We start from the raw sequence: 13,999 nt of genomic DNA, 5'->3' as shown, positions 1-13,999 counted from the left end.
TAGTAGATAATTTAAAATAAGAACAACAATTGTACAGAACTGTATTCTACTACAAATAATGTCAAATTCTCATGCCTCAACAGGCTGCTGACTTGCATCAGTAAGTCAGAACTGCCAAGAAAATGGATTACACTGATTTTCTAAAAATTTCACGTCCTTACAGTTTAAAAAGTATTTTAAAACCTCTTCCTTTTTCTTCTCTGCTAGCCAATTCATGTCATTTGTTCTCTTTTCATTCTATGCTTTTCTCACTTTGTCTTTTTTTCCTTCCATTTTTGGAGCTGCTATTGTTTTGTTCTTGTTTATTTTTACAAAGAACATTACTAAGGCTTTTCCTGTCTGCCCTCTCTTGGTAATTTTCTTTTGTTTTTCTATAAAGATTTTTGTCTGGACTCTTTTGCTTTTTCTTAAAGAAAAAATATACAGTATTGCTGAAGACTACACATTATGGTGGATTTTTTTTCTGCCTCATGGTAATGGGCAGTATTGATCAAAGACACAAGAAGAAGAGAAAAGGATCTGCAGAATTTTGTACTGCTGTAGTGTGAGCTCATTTTGGTTTTTAACTGTATATCTAGTGTATTACAAGCTACATTTCCATGTTTGACCTACCAATTTTGTAACTTCACAAGAGTGAAAACAGGAAAAACTAGAGAAATAGATTTGTAGTATCACAATAAAGGGCAGCCAAGTAAAACAGTGCAAAGACAGTACTGAAGGAAGATGGGATATGAGCCAGCAGTATGCCCAGATGGCCAAAAAGACCAATAAAATCCTGGCTGGGATCAGCAACACTGTGGCCAGGATGGTGATTGTACCCCTGTATTCAACAGTGGTGAGGCCACACCTTGAATTCTGTGTTCAGTTTTGAGCCCTTCATTACAAGAAGGACATTGATGTGCTAGAGTTTGTCAAGAGAAGGGCAGTGGAGCTGGTGAAGGGTCTGGAGTGCAAGTTCTGTGAGGAGCAGCTGAGGCAGCTGGGGGTGTTTAACCTGGAGAAAAGGAGGCTCAATGGAGACAACTTCCTACAAGGAGGTTGTAGCAAGGTAGGAGTTGTTCTCTCCCAGGGAAGGAACAACTGGACAAGAGGAAATGGCCTGAAGTTGTGCTAGGAGGGAGGTGTAGGTTGGATACTAAGAAAAATTTCTTCATGGAAAGGTTGTCAACAATTAGAACAGGCTGCCCTGGAGAATGGGGAGTGGTTAAATCACCATCTCTGGTGATATTTAAAAGGCATGTAGATGTACTTAGAAGCACTTAGAGACATAGCTTAGCTAGTGGTGGACTTAGCAATGTTGGATTAATGGTTGGACTGGATTATTTTAAATATCTTTTCCAACCTAAATGATTCTGCGAGTCTGTGGTGCCAGAAATTCTACTGCAATGTCCACAGTTTCTGCTTTTGGATATTTGTTTTCCTCAAGCAAAATTTAACCACTGTAGCTGCTAGTTGTGAAATGTCTGGTGGATTTGCAACTCACTGTGGATTTTTGATGGAGAGGAGGAGGAAGGTAATAGGGTGGAGCACTTAATGGGCATTAGTGATACACCTCTGTTTAAAGGAAGGTTGTGTGGGCTTGCAACTTCCTCCCTACTTTCCTTCCAGTGGTAAAATAACTTGTGATAAAAACGTGACTCAAGCCAGGAGTATGCTCTATAGATAGAAAAAAGTATTTTCTGTTTTGAACTGTGTGTTATATTTCTCCCCCTAATATTGTTTTCACCAGTTTATGAAGTGGACATGTCCATTCCCTGCTTATTTCTCCTCCATAACCAGAGTGATAAAGAAATAACATTAAAACCATGCCCTTATCAGCTCTATTTCTAGCGTAAGTCATGAAGTTGTGAAAAGAGTATTACAAATATAATAACGAATGTTGTAAATCTGTTGCCAAGACTAGGCAATAGATATTTCTCTTTGGATATTTATAAGAATGTATTTTTTTCTTTCTCTTTTTACTGTTGCTGTTTCTTGCAGAAGATCCCTATCTGTCAAATTTGCCTACAGATGTTTAGATGCAGTAAATGGCCGTCTGTTGCATCTGGTTGTTGCTTGGGGTGAAAGCAAGTAAAAGAGCAGGAAGGGCCTTTGCAGGGCTTTTACAAAGATGTTTTATTTCAGCCACACCTGTGCATCATCCAGTGTTCAGGGAACAAAAGCAAAAGGGTTTTGAGGGTTTAGACTAAAGTACATGGGATGATCAGGGCGGGGAGAACATCAGAGACCAATTATCAGGGGACATGGGGGTGTCACAAGGGAGGGGTTAGGGTAGAGGGCCAACAGGGAGTCAGGGTGGGAGTCACCAGAGACTGAGGGACAGGGAGAAGGGCAAAGGGTTGACCCAGGGAATAGAACAGGGGTTGCTTTCCCTAAATGGAAATACCTTTGGTCTCCACAGTTGCCCATCTTCCTTTCTTAAAGAAATGTAACATGGCAGCACTGCTTTATTTTGTACAGCAAAAACTAAACAAACTGATGCTTGTGGAGTGTGCCTGAGGATAATTTCAAGACTGCTTTACATATTGATTATTCAAATTACCATTTAATTTGCTGTATAGCAGTACACAGTGCCTTAACTATTTCTCTGGCATTCTTATTAATTGCTGTAATTCTGTCTTAGATTATATGAATATATGTTGTCACTGTCAAAAATTTATGTGCTCACTAAATGTTAATATATCAGGTTATGTGATACTCAACAAAGTGCATTTGCCAGAAGCAAGCAGGAATACATCCTGATACTTCTCTCTCCCTCCCCCTTGCTCTTTCAATTTGCCTCTCCATTGATTTTATTACCAGTGTTTCTCTGCTATATCTAAATCTGTCAAAGCTACCCCCTGCTCCAGTGTGCAGATTTTATGTTTTATTATGTGAGAGATAAAACAGTGATAAAAAGAACGAGAGTGATCTTAGGGAGGTATTAAGGCACACAGCTTACCATTGTGCTGGTGCTACTCCATCATTGGTTCTGCTTTTAGGTGTAGAACTGTAACACTATCCTCCATGAGAGAGACTGAAGCAGGATGACTCATCCAGAATATAGTCACATTCATATATTTCTTGAACAGCAACTGCATCAGTGTAAAACAAAAATAGCAGGGGTGTTTCTCTGATTTACTGCTACCCAGAGATGACATGGAGCCATTACATGCCATTTGAACTGAAACTTATAGAAAGAAAAGTCCTCTTGGCAGGCTCTGGAATATGATACTGTACTATTGGAAAAGCCCTGTAAAAAATTTGTAGAGATAAAGTATATATCATATTCCTAATGACTTTCTAAGCTTCTGTGTGAAGTGTAAATAACCAAAGGAAACATCAACACCACTGGAAAACAAAACCAAGAGATCACACTTTCTTGTAAAACAGAAAGTATCCATCTTTTTACATCCCTGAGTGATGAGTTGGGAATAGCTAGAGGCTGCCCTTTGTGCTGTAGAACTAAAATAGATCCTTTTTAAAGAGACTTTGGCTTACTGTGTGAAGCACATAATTTTCCTACTTGCCTTAGGATTTTCACTCTTTTTCAACTTGTAGCTGCTTCACAGGAAAGACTTCTAGATCTAAACAAAACCAAGATTTGGGGAGTGAGGGAAAGTTTTAATGGCATCCAGCATTGAACTGCTCCTCCCCTGCACCTTTCCTCCTGGTGTTGGGTGAAATTCCAGCCTTTGCAAGGCTTTCCTTGTTGTAAAAATTGAGGGATTTAAAATAAACAAGTAAAAACCATAAACATGTCCACAAACAACAGTAAACCAAACAAAAACCGTGATGGAGATGGGAGCTAGCAAGACAGAAGCAAAGCAGAGAGCAATGTCTAAACACCTATTTGCTGGAAAAATTTAGAGGTCCTCTGGGATTATCTGGTACTTGGCCACATCTCTTACCCTTGAAATTCGTTTTCTTCTTCTGTCCCTCATCCTTAGGCTATACAGCAGCTGTTTAGAATGAGGTTTTTCTTTTTGTAAAGTGACAAAGTTTGTTCTGCAAAGACAATTCCTACTACAAATTTGTTTTGGACCATTTAATTTTTTTCCAGACATTATTTTGCTCTTTTTTTCAGGCTCACTTTTCAGTGAAATCTGTAATAATTTTATTACTTTTCATTTCTTGTTTAGTGGCAAGGGAAAATTTATCTCGATTCTATCAGATATGGCAGAACTTAATGGGTTTAAAAATGTGAAAGGAGTTATTTTCTCCAATTTGTTTTACAATGTCACTCAATAGAGAATACAAACTGTCTCCTTCATACAGTTTTGCAGTATTAATGGGCTTGAGACAAGAGTGATAGTTCCCTGAAATGTTTTGCACATAAGCAAAAATTCTTTTTATGATAGAACGAATGCTGACATTTTCTTCTTCTGTGAGCTGCTTGATTTTTTCACTTGAGCTGACTTAGAAGACTATGAAAACTATGAAAATTCTGTCCCAGTTTGGTTATATATATTCTTCTAGGTATGCTCATAGCTATCAATAATTTACCTAATTTCCTTTAACCACCACATTTAAAATGAAACTATTTCTTTCTCTTTGGCTTCTACTTTGGTTTCTCCCAAGTCAGAATGGTGCAGAACAGCAACCTGCTGTTATAACATTCAACATGTAACAAGTAACATTTACATCACAATGGCAAAACTTCCCAGTTGGTCATGGAGCCCCACTGTTTATATGTTGCTGACTGCCTCAGATATAGAATCATAGAATGGTTTGGAAGTGACCTCAGAAACCATCTAGTTCCAACCTCAGGGTGGGGAAACCTTCCACTTCAGCCAGTTACATGAAGCACCATCCAGCCTGACCTTGAACACTTCCAGGGATGGGGCATCCACAGCTTTTCTGAGCAACCTGTTCCAATGCTTCATCACCTTCACAGTAACGAATTTCTTCCTAATATATAATCTAAACCTATTTTCTTTCAGTTTGAGGTCATGGCATAAATAGCATAGGTCATTTAGCTGCGGGGAAGATTAAAGGTTATGAATATACATTTTCCTAAATTCCCTATACAGCTTCCTAGATTAAGTCTGGTATGTCTTGTAAATGTTGGATGTGGTGAACAGTGTTGTAATTCATGGGTTCTTCAAGCTGATTATTTACCATTTTGATTCCACCTTCAGATTGTCCTGGAGAACAGCAGTCGAGAAGACAAGCATGAGTGCCCATTTGGCCGAAGCAGCATTGAGCTGACAAAGATGCTGTGTGAAATTCTTAAAGTAGGAGAACTACGTAAGTTGATCTGTGTGACCTCTAAGAACTGTGGAGTGAGTTCAGTGGTACCTGAGTTTTTTCAATGCAAGAATTATCTTCCAAGAAGTGTTTCTTGGTATAGTTAAATAGAGTACAGTGACATTCAGAATGACTACATCTGTTTTCTCACTCTCTTACTAGTTTGTGGCATCACAGGGATGAGGCTGGAATAGGGGAAATGGGCACCTATTCTTCAACTCTCTTCTGTAAAAAGCAGAGCAGTTGCATAATTTCTAGAGGAGTCCATTCATTTCCCATCGGCTGATTTGGTGTTGTAGGAGACTTCATGATTGTTACATTCCATGATCTTGTCCATAGGTTAGTTTTATATAAGTATCATGGTCATTCTTTGGGGGAGGGCTCATCTAAACTGACATTTAACATTTTCTCTTAGATATTTGAACCTCTATCTAAATATCAGATGATAGATATATAATTTACTCTGAAAGTGTGATATGAAATATTTGTATTTTAATACAGAGTAAACAAACTGTCTTTGGCTTCAATTACAGTCCCTTGACAAATTGTTAGATACTATCAAACAGAAGAGCATGTTTGTATCTTCATTAGTCTAGAGTGTTGGTGTTTATCGATATGTATAAGTATCAGCTACCCATCAATAGTATTTTGGAACCAACTGCAGTCTGTTTCGGCAAACTCTACCAACAAGTTTCATTTTCTCTTTGTAGAAGCAGAGGGCACAGCTGAGATGCTTTGCTTCACTCAGAGACAGCTTTCTTTTGAATTTTTTTCCCTGATAAAGTTATTTTTCATTTATCTTAACACCCAAGTCCATGAAATGTAATGAGAGAAGAGCAATGTAAAAGGCAGTGAGAGAGCCCATAGGTATTATTCCTAATAGCTCTTCAACAGGCCTCAAAAGCTGTTTTAAAAGTATGATTTGGCTGTTGATACGCTTCAAGCTTTAAAATGCAATGTCTTGAGAGAATTTATTGACCAAAGGAAAAAATCCGTCTCTGTGCAATGGGCCAGGATAAAAGCTGTGCATTTCTTGCAGCTTCCAAATTGATATTTGTTTTAGACAGACCCAGATAAATGAGACAATATTGGCTTTTGAGTGCCATCCTAAGTAAATCAGAATTATTAAGGATTGCATTCACTATGTCTATAAATAAAGTGTTTAGCAACTATTTTAGATGTTTGGCAATGATAGTGTATTGTATAAGGTTCAGACTGTAGCAGACATTACTCTTTAAAATAACCTTACTGCCGCAGTTGAGGTGTCTAATGCCAAATCACACATGACAGATCTGTCTGATTTTTTCTGCTGGTAAATGTAGGAGGGATATATGATCTCAAGAAAGCTGTAAGCCTACTTGAAATAAGTGCTAAAGATCAATTTTATTTTTACAAATGCACAGAAGAGTATCTAAAATCCAACAGAACAGCTTTGTACATGGTGTTTTAATGCATGTCCCACCACTCCATGGAACTTTCACTGGAATTTGTTGCTAAGAAAGATGATTGATCTCGAGGAGCCAAGTGTCTTAGATTTCCTCCTTGCAGTGTCATGAGTCACCTGATAAATAAACTTCATTTTTTGCCACAGACAGTTTTGTCATCTGTATATGCAGGGGGCTGTATGTAGATGATTTGCTATGTATGATAGTTTGTCCTGTTTGCTTCTAACTTCTGCAGATAGGTCCTTTCATGCTCTTTCATGCTTTAACTTTTTTTTTTCTTTTTTTCTTTTTTTTTTTTTTGAAGTGGGGATTGTGAATGAAATAAGAGGATTTGGGGTAGGAGATAAATTACCACAGGTAGAAAATACCTTAGTTTTAAAAACAAAACAAATTGTCATATTTTAAAATCTGTTTTTTGTTTTGTGGGTTGGTTGTTTGGGTTTTTTTGATGTTTGGGAGGGATTGTTTGTGGCTTTTAATTTGATATGTTTTTTATTTTTGATAGAGTAGATCTGTGGTTTGGAAGTGTGGGGTTAGAAAGAAAAAAGTTCCCTGAGGATAGCTCTGGCTAAGGGATGTTACCTGCTAATGTTCTGAAGCCACTTTTTTGGTGTTACTGAGGCTGCAAGTTTCTGGCATACTTGGTGTTCTAATGTGCAGCAGGCTCCCGTGGTGGTCATTTATAGATGTGGGATGTTGTAAATGTTATGATGCTAAGAAGAAGTGTACTGGTACTTCCATTGATAGAAATCAGATGTAGCATGGCCGACTTCTGTAAAGTCATGCTGATCTACACTGATAGAATATCTGTCTTTGGATGCAGAAATAGGTCTGTGTTGTGGCCTTGTATTCACAGGGGACAGAGCTAACATTACTTTTAACTCATCTTGACAGTTCACCTGTTTGTGAGTGTGTTTCCTTAATAGTTTTGTTTATGTGGAACTCTAATTGTCATTTTAAAAGGCTATAATAAAACACACCTTTAAAATAATGTGCAGAAAATAGATTTCTTGAAAACAGGTGTCACAGATGCGCATCTTAAATGACCTGTGATCAGCCGTACATTTTGATAAGAAATGCAAACTAGAACTGACATCTCAGGAGAATGTGCATTCAGGTTTATGCTTCACTAGCAATTAAATACTGTTTTGCTGAATAGGATTGGACGTCTTAAAAATCAGTAGCTATAGTTCAGAGCAAAGATGTCCCTGTTTGTTTGTCTGTGGTAGGTTTCAAAATAAGTATATAAGTTGGCCCATGTTTCTCTGGAAACTCAAAACTCACCACTATTGCATTGCACATAGAACTTTTTTTCTTAACCATTTCTGAATTGTATAATTTAAAAGCCACGAAAAGTTACTTTTTGCTGATGAAATATTCAGCAGTAGAAACTTTATTTTAAAAGTGCAGAGTAGATAAAAGCTGCTAGATTGTCCATTATTTATGAAGAGCACTGTGCGACTGATTATATTCCACTTGCTCCACTGTATTAAATACCTTTGGGCAACAAGAAGACATTTTGCCATTTCTTTTTGGTCCTCTCAAGTACACATTAATCCCAGCAACACTTGCAAAACAGTGTTAAAGGCATGCCATTCTACTTTTGTGTATCCACAAATCCAGGTTCCGGACTTCTTAATTCTTTGACTTTGATTCCAAAATGTCCATGAAAATTCATCTCTTTTCAGCAAAGCATTTAAGTGTTTATGTAGATCCTGTGTAGATAGAGAAAACTCAAGTGCAAGCTGTGAGTTGAGCATGTGGTAACTGCTTTACAGAGGTGGACTTGCAGAGTAGAGGAGGTAAAACTTAAGAGGAAAGTTGGTGTAGTATTTTAGTAACATTGAAGCTACAATGCAACATATCCAAAAGCCTCTTCACTAAAACTTCTGATTCAGGAAAGAGTGGGATATTTAACTATAAATTTTTTAATCTTGTGCTACTGTTGCTGTTCAAAAAGCATTGAACAGAATGCCTTCAATGAGTACTTGCCCAAGCACTCATTTTAGCAAACACTGTAGTAATTCTGATTTCTGCAGCAATAGCTTCCTTTGTATATTTTGTTGAGCAAGAGGATTTTATTTTTGCCCTCTGTGTCTTGGAGATGACATCAGACAAGAACACTGTGACCAATCCATCGCAATTGACCAACCAGTGTTCTATCCTACTCTTCCTGTACAGTTGGGTACTTAGACACTCCTTATTCCTAGTACAGTGACAAGTTTACAAAGAGGAGAAAAGATAAGGCCATTCATCCTAAGTAGCTATGAAAGGTGAGGTAACCTCCACCTTCCCTCTTATTCAAGTTTTAGTACAAGTGATATATCCTCAGAGGAAAAGGATTACTCATGAACAGACTGCCAGCTTTACTGGCAGAGAGTAACATTGCAGATAAATGTAAACATTAAAAATGAGATCCAAAAGCCTTTGACCTTCCAGAACTGGAGTTAGAAAAATTAATGGGAGATTAGGAGTTCATTAAAACTAGTATTTGTCATGAGTGAAAAGCTCACCGTTCTGCTTAAGTAACCCTAATGCTCTCTGATCTGTGCCTACAGTGTCCAGCACTCTGCACCTCTGGAGAGCACATGACACTGTTTCTCAACATCCTCAGCATTCATTAAAACTATCATTCCTGGTGGAAAGTTGTACTAGACCATGTTACCAGAACTAGTATGACTTCTGACTTCTTTCCATACAGGTTCAAATGAAATTGTTTATCATTGAAGGTGAAGAGGCTTGTACCTGGCAGAGGAATGATAAATTAATGCAGTGTGCACTGAGAAAAGACTGTGCTACCAACAGAGCAGTAGTCTAAAGATGTTCATAAGCCCTTATCACTGCATTCCTGAAGTTCTTCTGTACTTAAGGCATGTCAGATTTTGTGTATTTTTCAGTGTATTTTTGAGCAGGACACAGATGTTCAACTGCCAATGTTCCTATTTGATTGTTTTGATGGGGGGTGTTTTCTAGGGCATTTGCAAAAATCTGCACTCGAGTTTTAGATAGATTGTGGGGGTATATGCCACTAAAGCTTCTATCAGATAAATATCTTCACTGGTGCATTTGGTTTTGGGTTTGAGTTTTTTTGCTTTTCTTGGATTTTGTTAGAGGGAAATTAATTTATTTTTTTCCTCAAAAGAGAAGATCTAAATGCAATTATATTTTCACGTGCTTGATGCTGTTGTGCGTGTTTTTGCTATAGATTTCTTGCTGCAATTATTGCCCAGGTTGCACAATCAAAATACTCTAGAAATTTTTACATTGGTATCCCTTTCTCGGCTAGAATGTGCTGGGCATTAGAAGGTACACAGTGATATTCATGATTAGTCCCAGTGAGATGAAGGTAATCAAATATAATGCTTTGAGGAGTAAGCTGATTGCTGCAAGGGTCAGGAAGCACTTTTTTCCTTTGCACAATTTTTCCTCTGCATTGCACAATCCGTCGTGTGCAATGTAGTTTCTTTCTATTGGCCTTTCCCTGGAAGCATATTGGTCACTTCAGAATCAACATTTGAGACCTCAGGGCTTATGTGGCTTGATTTTCCTTTTGCTACAGCAAATACAATATTTTTATGATTGAATGCCGTATTTGAAAATTTTTTCCCCTTGCTTGAAAGCTAATTGCCTTTTTATGCTCTTCTTCCATCTCCTTAAGTTTAAATAGAATAAAGCCCTAGAAATAGTAGAGATTTTCATTTACTGGCATTGTTCTGACATTTTTTCTTGTAATTTCATTTTCTAGAGAGTAAAGAATTTTATGAGTCAAAGTCAAGACACATTTGTTAGGAAGTTGAAAAACTTTTCTGGTCAAAGAGTTATATAGTTAAAGGCAGCAATTTCCTCTTTCATAATGAGCTTTCATTATGAGTACAATAAAATAATTAAAAATATATTCTAACTTCCTTTGTTGTAGCTTTTTGCTGAATTCATTCTTACCTATCCACCTTTTTGTCATCTTTCCGAAACCATCACCACAAGAGATAACTCCTGTTCCCAGCAAAAAATTAAATCATTAGTAAAGGCTAGAAGATAAGCAACATTGCAAAACTGGTTCGCAGTAGGAAAGGGGGCAGGGGGAATATTTCCTTTGGAAATTTTTCTTGCAAATTAGCCATTCGTGACTTTATAGATACTAAATATGCTTGTCCTTGATGCAAAACTAATAACTTGCTGAGTAGTCTAAATTGTACTTTTGTTTTGTATGAAAGCAGAATATTATTTTATTGAACACTCCTCTCTGTTTCCTAGCACAATCCAACAGGAAGCTTTCTTTTTCTAGGGAGAGAATAATTTCTATGCAATTAACCTCTTCTTGCTCTACATAGACTCAATCTCTTCATGGTTATAGCAAAGTGTGAAGCGTCTAGAAAATTTCTACTGTAATCTGTGAGAATATGTGCAACAGAGCTGCAGATACCTTCTAAGTAAAATATCTGACTTTTACCTCTGGGTGACAGATTTAGGAATGTTATTTGCTACACATGGTACTGTGTAGCATGGTACACTGTTGGCTGCTGAGTCAGTTGTCTGGAAATGCTGGCCTGCCCACTATCCTCTAATGATTTTACCTACTGTCTGGCCTATATCTGCTCTTTGATCTCTTTGGAGCAGGGATCATAACTTGTTTTGTAAGTGTGAAGTTCTTAATCTTATTAAGGTTCTGGTGCATGATTCTTCAGCTTCTTTAAAGTTGCATTTACTCAGTTTTCAATATTATTATTAATAATAAAGAGCATAGTGCAGGGGAGAGCAACTCAAAAAACACTTAAGGGCAAGAAAGAAATGTGGGTGGGGGGATTTTTTTTTTTTTAAGAAACTGATTAATGTATCCAAAGGACAACAAAGGTAGTTTGATTAAGACTGAAGAACTCTTTTGTCTGGTATTGAAATTGATTGCAGGAATCAAGACCTGAAAGTTAAAAACTAGTACATTCAAACTGGGAGTAAAATGTAGGCATTAGCTGTAGGGAACTAGTGGAACAGAAAGCTGAAGAATGATTAGAGGAGAAAAAAGAAGTCACAATGGTGATTTCCTGCAGTTACTGGAAGTTGTAGCTTTGACTAATTTGATACCGTGATAGAATAAGAGATGTAAATGGTTTCAATGTGATTATTGGAACCCAATTCTAGGATTTTTTGAATTTTTTAAAGTAGGCTATAGACCATAATGTAGCAACTTAAAAGTCTGGGCCAATGTGATAATAAACAAGAAATGTTAAAGTAATTTGGGTTATTGCCATAGGAATAAATTTCCAAAGGTTAAAATATTTTTATTATTTATTTCCATAAGGAAAAAAAATAAGATCTCCAAATTATCTCCCATTTCAAAAGCTCTGCATCTCTTCTGGGCTTGTAGAGCTTTGTTAGCTGTTCTTCTGGTGTGTTCCACAGCACTTCTTGGTTTTTGTAGAGCATAGAAATGCAGCAAACTTCTTTCTTGCAATGCCAAACCTTGGAACAGACTGCTCAGGAAGTGGTTGAGTCACCATTTCTGGAGGTATTTAAAAGATTGGTAGATGTGGCACTTTGGGACATGGTTTAGTCATGGATTAGCAGTGTTAGATTTGCAGTTGGACTTTATTATCTTAGAGGTGTTTCTGGCCTACATAATCCTGTGATTCTAATCATGCCTTGAAGAAGGAAGAAGTAGACAAAATCTTGTAATAAAATTAAGGAGTTTAAAGTTCACTTGGAACTTGTATCTTGTAATAAAATTCACTTGGTTTAAAGTTCACAAAGGAAAGGGGCTTCATGAAGCTGAGATGTTTGCTGCTTTTCTGGAGCAATTTCTGTACATTTTAAGGGCTAGTCATTGTTTATAGACATTTTAATTCTTTAATTTAAATGGAAATTTTGCAGCTGCTCCTTTTTGAAGAGTAAAGCTGCTTAATGAATTGTACACAGAATTGAACAATATATTGAAGGCCATTTTTTTAAATGGCAGATTTTAGTGTGTATTAATGTTGTTTTGTGTATTCCAGAAACATTTGTGTTGGCAAAGGTAAAGAGTTTTCAGGATAGAAGATAAGATGTGCTACAGATAAAGAGGTGCACCTGTTCCAAAGGAAGGCAGAATGATTTTGCAGGTTGAGGACAATTACATTAGTAGGATCTCTGAAGAAATGAGCATTAACTACTGATTCTTTTAGCTCCCAAGACAAGGCTGGTCTTGCAAAGGCCAGTAATGTGTAGTATTCTGGGAAATGCACAAGGCCTTGCAAAGAATACTCCCTTCACTGAGCAGCTGAATATCCTTTTATAATCCTTTACTGAATTGGCTTTGAAGTAGTCAATGTATCATCAATTGTCTCTGGTTATCCCTGCACATGAAGCTTCATGGATGCTTGCAATGCACTGGAGGCACTTTTGGGTTGCTGCTGACTGTATAGTCAGGTCCTCTGTCAGAAAGCGTTACTCTCATAGACATTTAAACTTTATTTATTCTAAGAAAAATAGATACCTTTTTAAACTCTCAATCTGCAAGGAGACCTTCTGAGCTCTGCAAGTATTTCAAATTCAAATTGCCAGGCATCTGAATGAGATGACTGGACAGAATGCCCTGGTGCAGTACTCAGTAGGGGTAAGGTGGGCACTGAGTACAGCTTAGACACATTTATCTAACCAGCTTTTCTCTGGTTAATACACGCTGCTTCTTTATTGTGCTATGTATGTCCTGGTGGCAAAGAGTGCTGAGACTCTTTTGGATCTTTCCAAGTATTTTCTAAAGGAAAAAATTCTGGCTCCAGTTATAGATATCCTATTTTTTCTTTTATGCTTTATTTGTTACTGAAGATAGTACACATAGTTTTTTCTTTCTCTTGCAGTTTCAAATGAAGTGTATTAACAGACCTAAGGCCTCCAGCACTTCTGGGTTCCCATTCTTCAGGACTAAGCACTCTGCTTATTTTCCTGAGTCTTTGTATTTCATATGTGCACAGCTTTCTAAGTTGCTTGCCAACAATTCCCCAAACTGGTTGGTGGCTCTATTTTCTCCCCTAATTATCACTACAGAGGATCAGTTTAATTATTCTATCTAGCCTTTAAGAAAGGACTTAAAACATCCATCAGCTCTATCCAGATTTGTTGTCACTTCACATCAAGGACTCACTTGCTGACAGACACTTAAAAAATCATAGCATAATGGTGTTAGCTACAGGCCTGTATGAAATAACTGATAAGGAGCTAAGGAAAACTGTTGGACTCTTTGTTCATCTGAAGTAGGTTGTCAAGACACAGAAAATCATTGCTTGTTTGTGTGCTTGTGAGTGGGAAAGAGGATGTTGGTGTAACACTGACTCTTAAGCTTTTTGCAATAAATTTTC

At 37.3% G+C, this 13,999-nt stretch overlaps 1 protein-coding gene across 9 annotated transcripts in view; it reads left to right on the top strand.

The window, feature by feature from the left end:
• Nucleotides 1-13,999, top strand: part of ELMO1 (engulfment and cell motility 1) — a 335,189-nt gene that overhangs the window by 170,114 nt on the left and 151,076 nt on the right. For all 9 annotated transcript variants that reach the window (XM_079302630.1, XM_079302632.1, XM_079302629.1 and 6 more), the window contains one exon: nucleotides 5,121-5,229. In XM_079302630.1, the coding sequence (XP_079158756.1) occupies nucleotides 5,121-5,229 (109 nt within the window). The remainder of the gene's footprint in view (nucleotides 1-5,120; nucleotides 5,230-13,999) is intronic.

The sequence above is a fragment of the Erithacus rubecula genome (genome assembly GCF_903797595.1).
Source record: "Erithacus rubecula genome assembly, chromosome: 3".
NCBI lineage: Eukaryota > Metazoa > Chordata > Aves > Passeriformes > Muscicapidae > Erithacus > Erithacus rubecula.
This window is presented reverse-complemented; position numbering and strand designations above follow the sequence as displayed.